At 39.5% G+C, this 21,803-nt stretch overlaps 1 protein-coding gene across 1 annotated transcript; it reads left to right on the forward strand.

The window, feature by feature from the left end:
- The first annotated feature begins 8,824 nt into the window (after positions 1 to 8,824).
- LOC306850212 (D-beta-hydroxybutyrate dehydrogenase, mitochondrial) lies at positions 8,825 to 21,287 on the forward strand. The gene is made up of 5 exons (XM_079385720.1): positions 8,825 to 8,936; positions 18,880 to 19,295; positions 19,389 to 19,541; positions 20,498 to 20,631; positions 20,772 to 21,287. The coding sequence occupies exons 2-5, from the start codon at positions 18,908 to 18,910 to the stop codon at positions 21,132 to 21,134; spliced, it is 1,038 nt and encodes a 345-aa protein (XP_079241846.1). The 5' UTR covers positions 8,825 to 8,936; positions 18,880 to 18,907; the 3' UTR covers positions 21,135 to 21,287.
- The last annotated feature ends 516 nt before the right edge of the window (positions 21,288 to 21,803 follow it).

Below are 21,803 nucleotides of genomic sequence, written 5' to 3' on the forward strand. Positions count from 1 at the left end.
AATGAGACATTTTCAAATAATAAATCAAGAATAAACATCATGCTGTTCACGTTAAAGCAAAAAACTAATTCTGCTTAGCAAAAGTATGTACTGTTGGTAAAACATTACTGCTGTTTTTTCTAATTATTTCTCAAATAAATCAAGGATGCACTAATAAACAATGAAATATGTGAAAATATAGCATGCACATTTGTGTTTATTACCATTCAGAAGACTTTCATACAACCTCTTTATCGTGACAAATGCATCCTGAACATCTTCTGTGTCCATCTTCCATGGACAGAAGCACTGTCACCACGTCATGGTCCAGTTTGAATATGGATTTAAAGTTCTTTACGGTGTGAGACCATATTCTATTTTTGATTGTTCCTGTTTAGGAAGAGTCTGATGTTTGAGAGCGGTGGCATGTTTTCATTACAAAAGGGTGGTTTATTAATTTAATATCAGGCAACTTCGGCTATGAACAGTGTTTGGACATTGATGTACTACAGATAAGACTTTCACACACATCAACTTTCACATGTAGAAATCTTACAATCTTACATTGCTTTGTTTACTTTCTCTTTGTTTTTGTTTTTTTGTACTTGTGTATTTACATTTTTGGCCATATCTAGCTGTTTTAACCTGAATTTAATATTTTATATTTAATAAAGTCATTGATTTGAAATCCCTTTGACTACTGTACATTTTTGATCAAGGGCATTTTTGATTTGTGTTAAATATAGAAATTTATTACAAAAAACAGTAATAGTATACACAAGCTTGAGGAAGGTCAGTGGACCGAAACGTTGCTGTTTTTTTGTAATAAATTTCTATATTTAGCATGGACTGATAGTGTGCGGGATCATTTTTATTGATTAGATATTTGTACTTGTAATAATACAAAAATACTTGTTAAGAAAAGCAATTTTGCAGTCTGAATGAATGATGCATTTAAACATCGCTAACACTTTAAAAAGGGGGAGGAGATGGAAAGAAACTCAGGGTTTACCGATGAAAACCTGCTCCTGACCAGGGGTGTGTCTCCTAAAAGCATCGTTAGCTAACTATGGTCGTAAGTTACATTGAACTTGACCATGGTTAGGTTCGGGTTAGGTTCACAGAGTAAGTTACCTCTCTTTCAGCAACAGGCTTGACTTACACTGCTTTCTCGGGTTTCCCTCATTTCAGGGTTTACATACTGAGAGTTTTCACTTAACCTCCTTTCTGAAATGGGCCCCTGACCTACCACGAACAACAACTATGTGCCTACTTCTTCACCCTGTCGATTTGTTGTTCTCCATCTCTCAGGATGGCCGCCCAATTGAGGAATATGCTGGGAAATTCCTGGACCTTCATATGATTTCCAAGTCTGTCCCAGTGAAGCCCGATCCAGAGTCCACGTTTGCCATTGAATCCAATCCAGCCCCAGAGTCCAGTCACAAACTCGTTCCAGCTCCTGAGCCCACAGCCCAGTGTTGGCTCCAGCCCCTGACCATAGTCTAGTGCTGTGCTTCCCAACCATGTTCCTGGAGGCCCCCCAACACTGCACACCTCCTTTGTCTGACACCCCCATTTCAGGTCTTGGAGTCTCTACTAATGAGCTGATGATCTGAATCAGGTGTGTTTGATTAAGGAGACAAGGAAATCATGTGAGCTGTCTCCCAAAGTTTAGTGTACGCACTTCAGAGTGCGCATTTGAAGTGCGAATGCGTCACAATGGTGCAACGAAGGCTGTCTCAGGCTGCATCCGAAAACTGCGTCACGATGTAAGCTGTCCCAATTCAGGATCTGCCCTCCGAAGACCACATTCGAAGGCCGATTGCATCACCGCGGTGCGGCGAAGGCTGCCGTAAGTCAAAAGCGACTTCAAATGCACCCTCCGTTTCCCAGGAAAATTAAGTGTACATCTGATTTGCACCCTACCATATCCCAGAATCACTTGCGCGCAGATGACGATGGAATTTATATTCAAAGAGCACGGCGGATGAGAGTTCTGTGGGGAATTCACATTGAAAAGTAAGTATTGTGTTTTCATTTACTCAAATACCTAGTGTTAAAAGCCAGGTTTTTTTACACAAAGCCCACAAACAATAAGACAACCAGTATATAAAGCTATAGTCTTTCCCTTTGTAGTGTTTTTGCAGTGCTGTCATGCAAGATATGTCTACAGATGTTTTAACCAAACTTGAGTACTTCAGTATTTTGTATGCATGTGCCGCTGTGTCATATTTTCTAATGTTGCACCAATTTTTACATATGTTTAAATATGTTGTACATATTTTCAAAGACTGCACCACTGTCTAAATATTTTTCATAAGTGTTTCCATTTTCTCTTGTTTTAGGAGCCTGCTGGGGAAGGACTTAAAAATACAAAGTAAGCAAGTTAATAGACAGATTTTTGCTGATATTCATTGTGCTGTTGTTGTTAACAGGCATGGTTTATTTGCTCTGCCTTTGGATTGCAGGTGTCCTGGGACAGGTGAGGGGTGAGTGGAAGCTGGTGGAGCTACTCAGGGAGGACATCAAACTCCAGAGAGAGAGAGACAGAGGAGAGAAGAGCACAGGAGAACAGAGAGAGAATGGAGAGACTGTAAATTATTTATTAACCCTTCTCTGAGGAAGAGAAAACAGTAGAAAAAATATATTTTTTGTCACATTGACAATGAAACAACCTAATTTCTTCAGTTTATTTTTGTGATGTAAGTTAAAAACGAAATGGTAAGTTGTATACGTAATGTAATTTATTTGTAAATGAAACCAAGTACTTCCTGTACATTTTGTATTTTTTTATGCATATTCACATGTGTAAATAAAAGGGAAGTAATTATGTACATTCTTCATTTTTTTTAATGCAGCTTACAAAACATTCCTCTATACATTTTTTTTTTTGTCCTGTAAATATATTTTTACACACAAAACAAATTGTTCTATACATTACTGAAAGTACTTTTTTACAACTATTTACAAGATACATCAATCAGAAAAACAACATCAATATTGAGCCCAGCCCTGCCTCCAGGTCTTCTGGGGTCTTCGGGAGGTGAATTACTCCTCAGCGTCTCAGAGAACAATGCGGTGGACAGTGGAACGAGGCATGTCAAACACTCTGGACACCACTCTGTATGATGTACCACTGGCAGACAAAAGAGAAACACCAGGGTCTGGATTGCTGCACCCCATCCTTGTCATCGTTCACTTCTCAGAAGAACCAGCAGCACTGTCAGGGCCTCCCTGCTCAGCCCAAAACTATTAAAAACCTGTCCAGCGCTGGCACATTCAGCTTTATCCTGCAGTACAGGGGTCTGTCTGATTTAGGGAAAGAAGGAAAAGAGAAATTGTTTAGAGCTATGACAAAGTAATTAGTAGACGAAATATTGAGGTACATTAGTAAACTGTAGTAATGCCACATTGGGGAAAAACCATATTTAAAACCTTAGTTGAAGGGATAGTTCACCCAAAAATGAAAATTCCAAACCTGGAACAACTTGAGGGTTTTTGGGTGAACTATCCTCTAATTAAAAGTATTATTTTACATACCCTATATACTTAAGGTATTGGGAGTAAAAGTAAAGGTATACAGTATTGTTCAATGCATCATGTTGTAAAAGACCATATTTTTATATTGTTGCTGTCCTGTGAGAAAAAAAAGTAATTCACATTTGTACGAGAATACGTAAATGAATGTAATTCCTTACAGTCCACCACTGATTATTTTGAAAATGAAAGTAACAACATCTATTGTCAGAATATTAACAAATTGTTATCAAAGACTGCATCTGAAGGACTCGGACTGGCCATACAGGCCACTGAACATTGAGCTGTATAATGCTCTAGTGTTTTATTATTATTATTATTCACATTTTTGTGTGTTTGTGTGTGTGTGTGTGTTTTGTAGTCTTTCATATTTATCATTACATTATTCAAGTAAGCTCAAAGCCAATACCAGTATTTAAAGTTGTAATCCGGCAATTAAGGACGCAGTAAACCAATGTAATTTGCCTGGCCTCGGTCTTGGCTAATCACCATCATGACATAAAAAAAAAGAGAGCAATTCTGGCTCCACAGATGCTGTCAGGATGGCAGCTCTCCTCTAGCACCGTTGCTGAGGAGCGTCTGGCTGCAGCCTGCGGTGAACATCCAACCCCGCCCACATCCAAGCCTGACGTCACAAGCCACGCCTGTGTCCAAATACGTCACATACTTATTATTTTAAAACAGGAAAAAGCATCGATAAGTCGAATTGTTTGCAAACCACTAAAAAAACGAAGTTTGCTGTGTGTGTGTGTCCTTTGTGTGCATGTGTGTAAACTACAGTTCACACAGGCACGTTATTACTTAGATATCACTAACATATAAATATGTAAGCGTGTGTGTGTGTGTCTGTATGAGTGTGTTATCCAGCAAGACAGTGAAATGATGTGGTTGCTCAACCAAGATACTATGCAAGGGTTCTGTGATCAGTGTCATTAAAAATGTGTGTGTGTGTGGAGAGATAAATACATATGTGAGAGGGATAGAGTGTTTATAGGTAAGAGTGTTATGTATTATAAAAAAGGGTTATTAAAAAAATTGCACATTCAGTTAGAGTTCATTTTATGTCATAGAAATCAGGGCACTGTTTCTTACAACATAAAATGAATGTTGACTGAATGTGCAATTTTTTTATAACACACAAAAACAAACCACTCACATATGATATTTTTAATGATATACACTGATCACAGTACCCTTGCACAGTAACTTGGTTGAGCAACCACATCATTTCACTATGAATTGCTGGATAACTCTGTTGTGACAAATTATCTTTGTATTATTATATATTAATGGAAAGATCACATAATGATTGTCTGTGTTTGTTTGTCATGTTTTACAGCATTCTACGCATTTTTGGTCCAAGCCTGATGCAGAGCAGTTCTGCTGGGATGAGGGGTTCCTGCTGCTGTTTCAACAGTAAAGAAAGGTCTGGAGGAACGGTGGGAGCATTTCTCCAGATACTGTAGTGATTGATTTTTGTGGTTTAAAATCATAAATATTCTTGTATGCAAAATGATGAGGTAAATACTAGTTAGTATGACAAATGTTTAGTGGACCAACACACAGGTATTCTGTATTTTTAATATTTATATATATATATATAATATAATATAATTTAAACAACACGAGACCGTGCCGCGACTGAGAGCAGCTCGATGGTGTTTAGTGTCCCGCAGCAGCAGCAGGTGACTTCAGCGCAGATGAAGAGTTCTGTGTTCAAATGCACGCAATAGGCTAAAGCTTGCTGCAAAACCCCAGCAAACATAACCATGAATGTGTCTGCGGGAAATAGTAAGGAGATATTTGAATTATTTACTAATAAACTAATGTTTTCTGAGTCGCAAGGATGAAGTTGTTGATCCTGACTCGCCGTCTCCTCATTAGACACGCCTTTAGAGAGAAATGCGTCTTTATTGATTATGATTAAGATTATAATAAAAATATATAAATATATAAAAAAAAAATATTTCGTTAAGTGATCATTTAAAGCTTTCTATAGATATATTTATCATGTCTGTGAGGCATGTATTCGCTCAGCTGAATCATGTTTGTTTTCAAAAAAATATAAAAATGATGGCGTAGGCTATTTTAATTTGTTTCCACTGAAAACAATCCAAGTGTTTGCTGGTGCCTCCATGTACAGCCCCAGTATTACAGCACAGCGTCACACAAGCCATGATACAAAGTTACAGAAACTAAGCAACTGAAAGCAATATATGTCTTCCTCAGATGTAATGCTATTTCTGTTCTTCAGCGTTGGGTAAAAGAGCATTATAATCTCCTCTGTGGTAGAGAAAGCTGATTACATGTAGGCTACGGGAAACAGCGAAGATTTGAATTAAACATACACACAATCAGCTTTTCCACATGTTTATACTGGGCCCGATAATCAAAACTTCTACTTAGCGCTTGCTCCATTTCTGCAAATCAGTTTTTGTAAATTAATGACTTGATCCACATATGGCCTTCATCAACAGCCAGCTGGAGATCATGCATCGGTGCTCTACTGCTAACCCTGTGGGTCCTGGATGTGCAACACTGAATTTTCTGCCGAATTTTAACCACTGAAATTTGTGGCAGCGAATTTGGAAAGTGAAATAAAATGACCAAAATGTGCCTGTCGAATATCATACATCATATTTTTAAACAGACTGAATATTTTGGAAGTGAATTCTGGAAGGTGAATATGAATTATTGAATTTTTAATTATGAAAATGTGTGTGAAATATTTTGAATTGAAATATTCACAGCTTAAATAAACAACTATGTTAAATTTCAGGACTTAAACATGCCAGTCCTGGAAATACAAGGCATTAAAATGCAAGCACTGTTAATTGCAATGCATCTTTTTTTTTTTTTTTCGATTTGTGGAATTCAGCATGCTTTATTTTTAAGAAACTATTGTCATTATTCTGCTTCCATATAATACTAACCGTGGGGAAATTTATCATGATTTATCGTCAAACCAGTAATTGTGACATCCCTAGAATCTTAGTCATAGTTAAACATATAGGCCTAACGCTGTAAAATAAAATTATATAAATGTTTTAATAAGTTATGACATTTGTTTGTAATGTTATTAGGGGTGGCACGGTACACAGATGTCATAGTTCGGTACGTACCTCGGTTCGGGGGTCACGGTTCAATATGATTTCGGTACAACAGGAAAAAACAACAAACTAGTATGCTCGGTTTCTTTTCATTTATTTTGAACAGAGAGTAGTACAGTAGTAATGCTAAATATTATATTACATTATATATATAATCTGCAGTACATATATACATACAAGAAATAAATTCTTGAAATATATTTGATTTAGTTAACAGATAAACAAGGGGAAAAACATAGCCTATATATGCTGAGTTTCAGTTCAGTTTTGTGGCAGGCTTAATTTGTTCACAGAAAGGAAACTCAAATGGCAGAAAGCAACATCCTATTGGTTTTCTTTATTTTATAAAAGCACAATGTTTGGTTTTCATTGTGAGTGTACACAAATAAAAGCAGACCTTTACACAGCGATGCATTATTAAGACGATAAGTGTTTAAAGTTGATTCTGCTGGTATAAGGAAACAGTTGAAGTGATCGCGTCACACACACACACACACACACACAAAACACATCAGTTGGTACTTTATCAAAATAAAATACAAACATCGGCGCGCGCGGCTCTGTGTCACCGTTGGAAGTACAAAGCCTGTAATTTAGAGAATAAATATTAGTTTTAGCATTCAGATACGTTACATTGCAAATATGGAAATATTATGGAATATTTGGATTTGTGTTGAATGAGGGAGGTAGGATACACGAGCACAAAGCTCTATTTCGCAAACAGTTGAGTGCGCAAGCCTTTAAAGTATACCCCTTTATCAGTCTGTGTGAGAGATGCGTTCAGAATCAGCACATGGTCACTGTCTAGGGGCAGAGATACTCAAATTTGGCTTACTAGATCCACTTTCCTGCAGAGTTTAGCTCCAACCCTGATCAAACTCACCTACCTGTGATTTTGTAATGATCCTGAAGACATTGATTAGCATGCTCATGTGAGTTTGATTAGGGTTAGAGCTAAACTCTGCAGGAAAGTGGATGATTTGAGGCCAGATTTGAGTATCCCTGGTCTAGGGGGCTTTGTTTCCAACTGTGCAACTCACGGCATTCGCTGTTCTTCTGCTGGCGGTGATCAAACAGCGTTGTATTACTGCAGAAGCCCCCTTCTGGATTGAGAGTGAATTGCCTGTATTCGTTGTAAGTCCTCATGCCTCAAGGCCTCGTGACAGTTCGCTAGGAATACATGTATCGTCCCACCCCTAAATGTTTTGTTATATCTATTGTTCATTGGCCACTGCTTATGCTGAGACTATGCTGTCAGTTAAGCAAGAACGCAGTACATCTCAATTCTCCCAAGGATGCGTTCTGTGTCCGCGTTTGCTCTTCCAAGGAAGCCTTGCAAGACTGGTCTCCATGAGAACACAAGTCCGTTCTCTGTGTTCTTGGAATTGAGAAACAGCCCTGATTTGGGTGTGTTTAATAAGGGAGACATACAAAATGTGCAAGGCATTGGTGCCTCCAGGACAGGTTTGAAAACCACTGGTCTAGTGATTGAACACAGTACAAAGAAGGCTCTAGTTGTTCATGTTACCACTGTCATCCTCTTCTGCTATTAGTTGTTTGTTCTCTGTGGGGCTTTTCTGTGGCAAATAAAAATCCAGCTTCTGACACTAAATGACCATACAAGAAGACTTATCAGCCAATTTTATTTATTTTATTTTATTCTGTTTCGGACTTTACTTGAACGCTTATTCTGTAACATGCTTGATGTACCAAAAAAAACGGATTACACTTTCTCCAGATATTATTCTCTCTCTCTCTCTCTCTCTCTCTCTCTATATATATATATATATATATATATATATATATATGTATATGTATGTATAATGTAAATGTCTACGTTTCCTTTTACTGGTGGTTTTTAGAACATGTACTAAAAAAAAAAGTTAATATATATCATGTGACTACACATCTTTCCCATGATAGTCAGCTCATAACACATGTTGTACTGAATGAGCATCATTTATTTTTGATCAAAATACATTTGAGTGAACAAATGACTTATTCTCATGGCTTATTGATAATACACATGAAATCAGGTTATCAGTTTCATAATTATTTTTTAGATACTTATAATGCAGTTCTTTGTCCTTTTTATTCAAACTCATGCATCCAGCGTGGCATTTCCCACTGCAATCACGAGTGTCATGATGTCATGGTATTTGGTTAGGTCAAATAAATGAAGGTTTCCCTACCATCTTACAGCTGAAGAAACCTCTTCTGAGACTGACGCCAAATTCTCCATCCATGAATAACAAAGGCTTGGTGTTCGTGAATTAACTTTTACCTGGATATTCATCACAAGAGCCAAAAGTAAGTTTGGGGAGGGATGCATTGCATTGTGTACAAAAAGGCTAATAACATTTCTGGTTAATATTTGTGGGGAAAGCTTATGTTTAGAGACCTCGATTAGTCATCATCTCATGGTTTCAGTAATTTAATTCAGAAAATCCATTTTAAAGTACAAATAATTAATTCAGTCTGAGTCTCAATTAATAAATGGTGATTAAAAACTGCATGCATAACAATTATAATACAACTGTAAAAGTGCTGTTTAAATTAGTTTTTGATTAAGCTTCCAATAGCGTGTGTAATGCCTCAGGACACTGCTGTCACACTGAACAACATTTCAAGCTATTTTGACATACTGTTTCCAGCACTTAGACTCCTTATCCGGAATACACATCACTAAGCATGACTCTACAATACTGAACAAAGCTCAAAATAAACATTACAAATTTAATAGCAGATTTGGAACTCTCCTTCTAAGATTTTTTAGGCACATTTTCTAGAAATTGATATATTTAAAAAACATAAAAGAAAAATAGAATTCAACAGTCCATCAAAAACCCCATTAATTATTTCCATAAAGAACCGATGGTGTTCACATGTCCACTTCCATAACCCAGGATTACCAGCTAAGGTCAGCTGCTTGAAGAAAATGTCAAAGTTTACAGAACTCCCAATAAATTTAATAATTTGATGATATTACATTCGATATTAATGACCAAATATAAATTCACAAATATTTCTGACTGCTAATACATAACTCATCTTTAATGTTTAATATATTAGATTACATATATTAAACAATATCCTGTATGGTATTAGATTGTTAATATATGAGATTATATCTAGAATATTTAACGTTGTCCTAATTGGAACTACTTTACGACAACAGTGTTTAATTTGAATTGTTTACATTTTCCGTCATTGAGGACAATCGGCTAAACCATAAAACCATTTTGAAAATGATTCTAATGTTTACATTAATTATTCATCTGAAAAACATTTGTGTTCAACAAAACTGCATGTCAATATGCAACAGATAACAAGTATGCATGATTGAGATGCAGAAAAAAGCTGATCATAACTTTGCTAATAATGTGGCATGATATTTGTTTAGGCAGACCGAAACAGACTGTGACTGTGTCTCATGTCAAATGTCTTAAAGTGAGCAGCCCTAAATAATCACAATTTATTTCCTATAATAACCAAATACGTGAGACAATGCATAAAATATTGTGGTAAGCAACACCAGTTTGCAATATCAAACAGCAAAATTAGCTGTTTTGTGCAGCTGGAAGCGGCTGACACCAGAAGCCAGACACATTCAAGTCACAAATGGCCACTCTTACGGGAAAACTACAACTGACAGTTAAACTTTCAAGCAGTTCATTATGAGTCTGATTTAACAAATCACACTGAATTATTATTTTCAAAATGATCGGTTCAAAAGAATTTATAACAGGGCTGTCCAAACTCGGTCCTGGAGGGCCAGCGTCCTGCAGAGTTTAACTCCAACTTGCCTTAACTCAACTGCGTGGAAGTTTCTAGTATGCCTAGTAAGACCTTGATTAGCTGCTTCAGGTGTGTTTAATTAGGGTTGGAGCTAAACTCTGCAGGACACCGGCCCTCCAGGACCGAGTTTGAATGTGCTGACTTTCTAACACTGGCTCTCTAGGGCCTGCTAGTGTTTGATTTTAGTTTGCACTTGGGAGGAGAGAAGAGGAAACAAAGTGTTCAGCTGAAATTAATAGTTTGTTAAATACTTCTTTCAGAGGGTAATTCTAAAGCAGTGCTTGGAGTACCCCTTGCCCTGGACATTTGGTATGTCTCCTTAATCAGACACAGCCAATTTAGTTCTTGCAGTCTCTACTAACGAGCTGATGAGTGGAATCAGGTGTGTTTGATAAGGGAGCCATACAAAAGATGCAGGGCAGGGGGGGCCTTCAGGAGAGGTTTGGGAAGCACTGATCTTTAAAGCAATATAAAAGAAGCACGGAGACAGTGAAACAACAGAGCTAATAGGAGTAGGTGAGTGACCTGAAGAGCAGTATAAAAATAGCATGTTCACAGTATGATTAAAAAAACAAACAAAAACCTGATAGTCTTTCTTTCTGAATTGGCCTCTTTGTTGTCAAAGTTTGGGTCTAAAAACACATCTTTTTCTTTCTACTGTTTCTACTTTGTTTCTTTTTTTTTTTCCAAGTGTCCAGAATAGAATTAATATCGTCAAATTAGGGTTATTTTTGGAATAATGGGGTAAATTTAAAGGTCACATTGTGCCCCTCTTTTCAAGATGTACACTCTTAAAAGTGCTGGGTTATTTCTGTAAACCCATTGTTGGGGTAATTGTGCTGGGTCATAATTCTGGGTTGTTTGAGGTACTGTAAACACCCAGTTGGGTTGCTCATGCTGGGTCAAATGGACTGCAAGGGGTTCTTTCACCACTGAACGCCTGGGTTGGGTTATTTTGACCCAACTGGTTTCTTTTTCCTCTTCATTGAATTTTCTGGATTCTTCCCTCGTCTCGTCGTCAGACGGTCAAGCAACTCGCCACAAGCAGGATTATAAGGTAAACAATATGATTATTTACCTCTTTTTAATAAGCTGTGGTAAGAGCACACTGATTTCAGTTCATATAATATTTGATCTGTTGCTGTGTGGGTTAGCGTTATTCTGTGAATAGCCCATTTTATTTGTTTTTTGACCGGTCTCAACAATCTCTTTATCGTTATTTATGTGTGCATGTGTGCTCAAAGTTTTATACTTATTTTAACCAAAGATACTATGGTTAGGTCAGAAATACAGGGGTAAGTTTGGTTAATTTACTGTCTGTGTAACGTTTCTGTATGGCTTTTGTAATGTTTTGCCAGAATTGTATCATGTCGTACTAAAATTTCTCTTTTAAGCCCCCCCCCCCGAATTTGTCCTTTTTATACATTATCACTGTAAGGTGCGTTAAGACACTTTACATTTTCATTATAACTTTTCTATGGGAGCAAAATGCTCAACATGTTTAGCATATTTGCATGTGTATATATTCTGGGCTCAGCTGCTTGCAACATTTTATTAACAATCTGTATACAGAATTTAGTCTATTTATTTGGTCTTTATCATGGTCTTCATCCATCAATTTGCACCATATTAAGTGTTCTTATATTGCAATTAGAGAATTAAATTCAGCATATTGCATTCATGTTCTGGGTTCATTTGCTTACCTGTACATGCATAGTAGGCCTATGTTTATAAACTTGAATTTGTAGTGCTTCTGGACTTGGTCTGTCTCCGTTTCTTCATGTCATTCCAGACAGACTGGATGATCAGATCAGATCTCTGTGTGGAGCACTGGCTGTTGTCAGACACTCACTGGATTACTACAACCTAAGTTGGCGCTCTTTGAACCTAAGATGGCGGCGCGCGCAGTCGCAGCAGCTTCTCTCTCTCCCGACAAACCGGTGTTTTCGTGTTTTTTGTCTTGTAAGTCGCAATGTTTTTGCACATCTTCGTCTCGTCTACCTGTCTTTAAGCGCACATACAGTCGTGAGTTTCTGCTCTAGGTCGGCAGAACCACATTTTTAGAGTTAAACTCCGCGCACACTGAAGAGCTGCGGGACCTCGGTCTGCTCCGAAGGCCTTCTCCATCACCGACCCCCACTACTGCATCTCGCCCACAGCGGAGGCGCTACAAGCGGCGTGAGAGGAAGCAGAAGAGGGGTAAGCGCGGAGGTATCCGAGCTAGGCTAGCGGCCAACCCACACAAGCCAGCTATCCCCACCATCGTACTGGCGAACGTACGCTCTTTGGACAATAAACTGGACTACATCCGACTACTCCGGTCGACTCAGAGGACTGTAAGAGACTGTGTTTTTGTGTTTACGGAAACATGGCTTAACAACAGCGTACCGGACTGCGCCATACAGCTCGACCAGCTAACATGCTATCGAGCTGACAGAGCTCTCGTCGAGGGAGGTAAGGTCCGCGGCGGCGGGCTTTGTGTTTACATCAATGATGCATGGTGTCGCGACGCTGTTGTGGTCTGCAAACACTGCTCACCCCTGGTGGAGTTTATGATTATTAAGTGCCGGCCGTTCTATCTACCGAGGGAATATACAGCCATACTGCTCGTTGCTGTATACATCCCTCCCAGCTCCAGCAACAACAACAGGAGTGAGGCACTAAATGATCTGTACCAGCACACCAGTGAGCAGCAGACATCCCACCCAGATGCTTTTCTTATCTTGGCTGGGGATTTCAATCACGCAGACTTAAAGAGTGTGTTCCCAAAAATTCACCAACACATAGACTTTCCAACAAGGGGAAAAAACACTCTGGACTTTGTTTACACCACCCAGAGAGGAGCTTACAAGGCCCTCCCCCTCCCCCACCCCCACCTCGGAGCCTCAGACCACATCACTGTCATGCTAATGCCTGCATACAGACCGCTCGTTAAAGTCACCAAACCAGTTCACAAACCGATTCAAGTGTGGCCGGAAGGGTCGTCAGAGGCACTTCAAGACTGCTTTGACACCACTGACTGGAATGTGTTTAAACAGGCTGCCACATACAACAATACTACAGACCTCCAAGTGTACTCAGAGACTGTTACTGCCTACATCTCCAAGTGCATTGATGATGTAACAGTCACAAAGTCCATCACTGTCCGGGCCAACCAGAAGCCGTGGATGACAGGGGAGGTCTACAGACTTCTGAAGGCTCGGAACGCTGCCTTTAGAGCTGGAGATGAGGAGGGCCTGAAGACAGCTAGGGCCAACCTATCCCGCGGCATCAAAGAGGCCAAGAGACAGTACTCCAGGAGGATAGCCCATCGTTTCAGCGACAGCAGAGACACGCGGAGCCTGTGGCAGGGGATACAGACCATTACGGATTACAAGCCCCCACCACAGACCTGTGACAACACCATCCCCCTGCTGAACGAGCTGAATGCCTTCTTTGCTCGCTTTGAGGCACAAAACAGCACCACTGCACAGAAGACTCCACCTCCTCCCGGCGACCAGGTGATGACGCTGTCCCCGGACAGTGTGAGGAGATCCCTCAGCAGGATCAATGCACGCAAAGCTCCGGGTCCTGACAACATTCCTGGGCGTGTACTGAGAGACTGTGCAGTGGAACTCCACTGAGGTCTTCACAGACATCTTCAACATCTCACTAAATCAGGCTGTTGTCCCCACATGCTTCAAAGCTACCACCATCATTCCAGTCCCTAAGAAGTCATCTCCATCCTGTTTTAATGACTACCGTCCAATAGCACTCACTCCCATCCTCATGAAGTGCTTTGAACGGCTAGTCTTGCACCACATCAAGTCTGTCCTCCCCCCCCCCCACCCCCCCCCCCCCCCCCCCCCTCCCTGGACCCCTTCCAGTTTGCATATAGGTCCAACCGCTCGACCGATGATGCCATCACCACTGCCCTCCACCCAGCCCTCACACATCTGGACAAAAAAGACTCATATGTCAGGATGCTGTTCATAGACTTCAGTTCAGCATTCAACACAATCATCCCTCAACAGCTCACTCACAAACTGGCCCAGCTGGGGCTCAATACCTCTCTGTGCAACTGGCTGTTGGACTTCCTGACCGGGAGACCTCAAGCAGTACGGGTCGGTAGTAACACATCCAGCACCATCACACTGAACACTGGGGCCCCCCAAGGATGTGTGCTGAGCCCCCTCCTCTTCACTCTGCTGACCCACGACTGCACACCATCACACAACTCCAACATTTTCATTAAGTTTGCGGATGACACGACTGTGGTGGGTCTCATCAGCAACAGAGATGAGACAAACTACAGGAGCGAGGTGAGCCGCCTGGCCGGGTGGTGCAGTGACAACAATCTCTCTCTGAACGTGAAGACGAAGGAGATTGTTGTTGACTTCAGGAGAGTACACACTCAGCATGCCCCTCTGACCATCAACGGTGCGACTGTGGAGAGAGTGAGCAGCACCAAGTTCCTGGGTGTGCACATCACTGAGGACCTCTCCTGGACTAACAACACTGTAGCACTGGCCAAGAAAGCACAGCAGCGTCTCTACTTCCTCCGCAAACTCAGAAGAGCCAGAGCCCCGACCCCCATCATGTGCACCTTCTACAGAGGCACCATCGAGAGCATCCTAACCAGCTGCATCACTGTGTGGTATGGCGCTTGCAACGCATCCTGCCGCAAGTCAGTTCAGCGCATAGTGAGAGCAGCTGAGAAGATCGTTGGTGTCTCTCTCCCCTCCCTCCAGGACATCTACAGCACCCGTCTCACCCGCAAAGCCCTCCGCATTGCAGGTGATCCCACCCACCCGACACACAGCTTCTTCAGTCTGCTGCCATCAGGGAGGAGACTGCGGAGTCTCCAGGCGAGGACCAGCAGACTGAAGGACAGCTTCATACATCAGGCTGTCAGGAAGCTGAACTCCCTCCCGTCCTTGCCCCCCCTCCCCTCTTTCACCCCCATTTAACACAGCAACACACTAGGGACTCTGACTCTGTGACCCCCCCCCCCCACCGACCAACAAACTGTGACCGGCACCTGTCACTTGTGCAGCATTGGCTGATCACTACCCATCCAACATTGACTGCAAATTACCTCTTCGGATAGTCTGACAAAAATCTATCCGAACAGTCACTTCGACTTGTCACTTTAACAGACTGATAAGCTCTTCTTGCACTACACTCATAACAAAACATCTGCACAGTTTTGTTTTTGTACATTCAACTGGTTTGCACTCCATCTATTCTGCCATGTGCCTTATGCACTTTATCTATCTCTCTTGTTTTTATTTTCTACAATGTCCTCAGACTGATAAGCTCTTTTGCACTACAAATTTATCTACACAGTGTTGTTCTTATTTAACTGGTTTTTGCACTCCATCTGCCATGCGCCTTATGCCACTTTATCGATCTAATTCTTATTTTTTTTCTACAATATCCTCATTTGTATAATTGTATAGTTGTATGTACATATGTTTAAACTGTATTTATCTGTATCTGAACGTGTTTAATGTTAACTGTGTGCACCAAGGGTCTGAGAGTAATGCAATTTCAATTCTCTGTATGTATGTACTGTACATGTGGAAGAATTGACAATAAAGCTGACTTGACTTGACAATTAATGGCAAAATGAATGTTTGGAAATGAAAACCGAGATTTCCTACTGACACACTACAGGAAAAGATCGAAATAACCTAAAACTTTTTTAGATTTATTGGGGGCTTTAAATACCCCGTAATGTATGCCATGTTTGTTGGATGACATTTAGGTAGACAACCAAGAAGTGCCAGTAAACAGAAAGAAACCTAAATCAGTAATGCAAAGATTTAGTTTGAGCAACCTTTAGCAGACCCAGTTCACAGGAAAACCCTGATGGTTTGGCGGTTTTCCATAAAATACACTTAAATGTTTCAACTTGTAAAAATGTTACGTTGCAAGACCAAGTGTCGTGTAATTTAACAGGTGGGGACCAACATGGTGATGCATTCCTGCACATTTTGTGCCTTGGTGACGAGACAACGACATCCCACACCTTCACCATTGTTTCGGGCCATGCCATTGGAATGGACTTGAGGCTGTTTATCAAAGGTGTTTTTTTTTTTTGCATCTTGTAACATTTAATTTGTCACCTGTATTGTCTGTTGTAGGTCTCTTTGTTTGGCTTGGTTTTAATGGCACAATGTTTGGACTGATTCTCATGTGGCAATCTATTTCATAGTGTTATGATGCTGCAATGTTTATAAAGAATAGGACTCTACAGTGCCTGTTTTGTGTTTTAAAGAAACTGATCTACAAAAACCGTTGTTTTGTGTCTGTAGGGGTTGGATGTAAATGAAATGTGAACTAATTAAATTTATATTTACAGTTGCTTTTTTGTTGTTGTGTAATTGTATTAAAGAGTTTTGCACTCCTTTTTGTGATTTTGTTACTTATTACTGGTAAATCTAAAGGTCGCAAGTCAATGAGACTACAAATAATCCAATGTTTTAGGTCATGTTTAACCCAGCAAAACCGTTAACCTGACCCACTGGTTGGGTTACATAAACGACCCAGCATGGGTCAAATGACTAAACCCAGCACTTTAGTCAAAACAACCCAGAGCGTGTTCTGTCCTATAGTTACCCAGCAGCTGGGATAAGGTTGTTTTTACCCAGCATTTTTATAGTGTAATATCCCAGATAGCGCGCGCGCACACACGGAAGCGTTTTCTCATCTGCAATACGTGTCTATAGGACATTTTTCTTTTAGATGTCAAATGTTTATCAGATGACTTTAAGATGTTTATGATTTAGACTGCATGTAAAACTGACATCTTGCGTCTGTCAGGTGTTCGTACACCAGCAGTTGCTTTGCCTATTTTGAGAGGAATGTTTTTGAACATGTATCTTTAAATGCAAAATAAGCTGCTCCCTGCCCTCTTTCAGAATTGAGCTATCCCTCTACAGCTCGTACCGCAGATATTCTGCCAAAAAACATCGGTTTGGTTTTGATGGTCATGTTTATCGTGCTGAAATCATGCACTTTAAAGCCATATTAGTTTAAACTTCTGCTGTACAGATTTCTGAGTGCACACCTGAAGCGCATTGTGCTTTGACTGTCAAATACACAAGTTTGTTAAAAACGCGAGTGTGAGGGGAAAAACGGTCAGTTATGTCTGTGACGGTAAACTGCTGGGAAAGAAATCGTACGTTTATATTCTGTGTATTAAGTGTCTGCAGCGTAACACATCTATTCTGTTAATGACCCAAACAATAAAATAAAAACAAAGTCACTCACTGCTCTTGAGTACATTTCTGTAGCTCTAATAAGCAGACAATTCTTCCTTGAATGCTGCTTTTAAATGCTCTAGCGAGCAAATAAGCATGGTGGATTGTTTGTGGCTCACTCAGGGTGGGGTCTCTGCAAAACAAACAGCCGTGTCGGGGTATGTCAAATGTGACGTCACACTTTACAGATTCAGAAACCGCTTGTTCTGAGACCCTGGTTATGATTTTTATGGACCTTTTTAAAAAAAAAAAAAAAAAAAAAGGGCTGGTGGATTTTTATCATTATAGGGTGGTTGTGTTACACACTGCCAACACACTTGTGCATTTACATTTAATAGGTGCCCTTAAGGTTAAAGGAAGAAATTTTGAAGCTGAATGTGTGTGTGTATACACACACATAACTTCAGCTTAATTTCCTTTTATATAAAGCAGCTTCAATATCTACTTTACTTTGTATGTGTGTGTAAATTGGACAAGTATTTTAGCAGACTACAGTCTTGTTAATATGTGACGTGAATCCTCGTGTCATTCTTCCTTGGATAAAAGCATCAATGCCAATCTCCTGTATCTGCTATTGTGATTAAACCACAGAATGTGTTTATGAAACCTCAAACTGGAACATTTGTGCCTGTATATCTCTTATCTTAATTTACTGCCTGTAGCTTACAGTAAATCTGATCACGGCTCTTAATCGCTTGGTCAATCTGTCTTTGTGCATGTCCTGGTTGCAGTAGAGTGTGATATTATTCATCGTTTGTGTGTGTACCTATTTAACCGTGTTTTGGGGACAAATTTGTACCCAAAAGTGAGGTAAACCTGACAAAATTTCCAAAAACCTCCCTTTGGGGACGTCCTCATTTGTAAAACAGGTAATAAACTAAGCAAAGTTTTTTTTTTTTGAAATTGTAAAAATGCACAAAGTCTCCTGTGAGGGTTAAGTTTAGGTGTAGGGTTGGTGTAGGGCAATAGCACACACGGTTTGTTCAGTATAAAAACCATTACGCCTATGGAATGTCCCCATTTCGATAGCCAAGTAAACGTTTGTGTGTGTTTGCATGTCAACAGAGATCACAAGGTAAAATAATGCTGTAACAATGCATGATATCTTACGTAATTGCTAATATTGTGATGTCCCTTAACCCACTTGTATTATGATGCTCTTTTTCAGTTGTAATTTTTTCATGTCATTTCTGTTTCATCAATTAAAGGTTCATCAATCAGAGCTCCTAATTCACAATGAAGCCAGTGTTGTTCAGCATGACCGTCCTGCTCATTTGCTACAACTGTTTGAGTGAAGAACACATTTACACGTATATCGGTCTGGTCATCTGCTTCATGCTCTGGGCTAAAATGGTATTCTACGCAGAAAATGGCTTGTCGGATGGATTTGGCCGGGCGGTGTTGATTACAGGTTGTGATAGTGGATTTGGACATCACCTTGCAAAGAAACTTGACCACATGGGCTTCACAGTGTTTGCCGGATGTTTATATCCTGAGGGTCCCGGGGCTCAGAGTCTGGTTGAAGAAGGCTCTGACCGTATAAAGGTACTCCAGTTGGATGTGACCAAAGATGAAGATGTCAGCTTGGCCAAAGATTTTGTGCAAGCAAATTTGCCAGAGAATGGTAACTTAAACACTTCAAAGTGTCTTATTTATAGTATATTACATTTCAAGGATGAAATCCCTCTTGTTCTGTTAATTGCTCTAATTTTCCCAGGCCTCTATGCTGTGGTAAATAATGCTGGAATCAGTGACTGGGGAGAGACCGAGTGGAGCACTGCCAAGGACTTCCAGAAGATGGCTGACGTTAACCTGTTTGGTGCCATCAGAGTCACCATCCCATTCTTGCCACTTGTCAGAGCATCCAAAGGTCATTGGTGCTGTCTATTCTAACTTGCGTATAATGTACTAAAGCCATTGTTAATTAAAATGCCCATTATTGTGCCATTGTTAAGGTTCCTAATAATGTTTTTGAAATCTCCCACAATAGGTTTACATGCATGCAATATCAACTTTTTGTAAAATGCATTTACTTGCCTCATTTTCCAACGATTCTCAAACGATTTGTTCTGAGATTCACTCTGCATCCCAGTGTTCATACTATCCATCCTAACTAAAATGTGAGATTATCCCAAAGCATAGTATCCCAGCAGGCACAGGACGTCAATATAAAGTCAGATTGAAGTTGGACAGACATTGAATTCTGGTTGAGAATGAAAATCGGGTTGACATCAGTATTTGACGTTGACTTAATATTGGATTTTGGTTACACTACCTATAAACAACAAAAATCAACGTCAGCAGTCAGTATTGGACATCAAATTAGTATTGATATTAGACGTCGCAACTGATTTTTAACCAAATATCAAAATCTTTCAACATCCCAGCAGTCACACAACGTCATAAGGGGTTTGGTCTATTTCAGGTAGATTTTTGAAGTGTGGATCCGTGCACACTCTAACAGCTAATATTGCCCACAATCCATTGCGCTTTGGTTCAGAACTACAAAAAAAAACTACAAACATGTAGTCAAACATTAAAATAAACGCAGTTTCTGACACTGATCAGCCAATCAGAAAAGTTTGAGTGATGTAGATAATTTAAAAATGCCTTGATAAATTTAGTTGACTACTTATATTTGCTATTTAGGTACTAATATGAAGACTTTATGTAATGTATACCCTTTAAGGTAGTAATATACAGCCTTTAGCGGTAAAAAAAAAAAAAAGGCAGAAAGGGTACTACTGCGCCAATGACAGCGGTTGTAACTTTTTATTTTTCTTAATGAGTTTTACTTACTATTACTATTAATTTCATCATTCTTAGGTCGTATGCTGTATGTGTCAAGTATCTTTTCTTTCTTCAACTGTCTGAACATGGGAGCATACTGTGTATCTAAACGGGGACTGGAAGCATTTGCAGACTGCTTGAGAGTAGAGATGGCCAGTTTTGGAGTTAAGGTAAGGCCTGAGTCCTTTTAAAGGGAAACTAACATTGTCATTGTTTAAAAGCTAAATGTTTTTTAAATAATTGTAAATGTTATTACAAATAGGACATTACTTTGAACACAGTGCATTATTTAATTTTTCTGTTCTTGTAGGTCAGTATTATTCAGCCTGGAGATTTTGGCATAGCCACAAACATTCTGCCCAAGAAAACACCGCAAGACATATGGGATGAATTTGATGATGCACGTAAACTAACCTTCAACCAGAAATACATTGAGATGGCATGGGAATATTTTAATTTATTGTGTACTTCAGGATTTAAGGATTGCTCTATGGTTATCAATGCCATGTTACACGCTCTCACTGCTCCCAAACCTCAAACCCGATACCTGCTCGTATCCTGGAGAGATATGATCTTTTTCTACATATGCCCTTTTCTCCCTACTTGTATCACTGATTCTGTGTTTTATGTGAGTTACATGTATCACAAGCGTAAAGTAATGCTTTACTCATAATTTGTTTATTCATAAGAATAAGAGAGCTTGCTTTACGTAGATGACTCAAGTGTTGTGTAAGACTGCTGTAACTCTAACATGAGACATTACACATTTTTCCTGGACCGTTGTTCACAAAAATACTGAAATATATACTGAAACATTCTTTATTATAAAGGTGTGTTATGTACTCCTTTCCCTTTTCTTTCTGAGTAGAAACAAAGTATTTATCACAGATGATCTTGCTGAAGAATTTATCATGGGCAACATTCAAAGGACTTTAAAGGTCTTCTAAAATCTTCTAATTCATCACTGTGAGGTGTCCTGAATTGTGACTGCTATTATAGATGTATTGGTTGAGAAACTACATGGAACATTTGTTACAAAAATGCATTCGCAACACCACATGACCACTAAACCTATTGAAGGTGAAAGACTGGAAACCTAAGAAAACAGGTGGCAGGTTAACCTGAAAAGTTTCAAAAGTTTGGGGCAGGGAAATTGATCGAAAGATTCTATTTTTAAAGAAATTCTGTTCTTTTGAACTTTCTAGTCATCAAAGAATGATTCTTGAGGAGCAAATCGGCATCATAGAATGATTCCCAAAAGATCATGTGGTGAAAATTCAGCTTTGCATCAAATTACATTTTAAAATATATTTAGAAAGCATAATAATAAATAAAATAAAAA

Source organism: Barbus barbus (assembly GCF_936440315.1).
Source record: "Barbus barbus genome assembly, chromosome: 30".
Classification (NCBI taxonomy): Eukaryota; Metazoa; Chordata; class Actinopteri; order Cypriniformes; family Cyprinidae; genus Barbus; species Barbus barbus.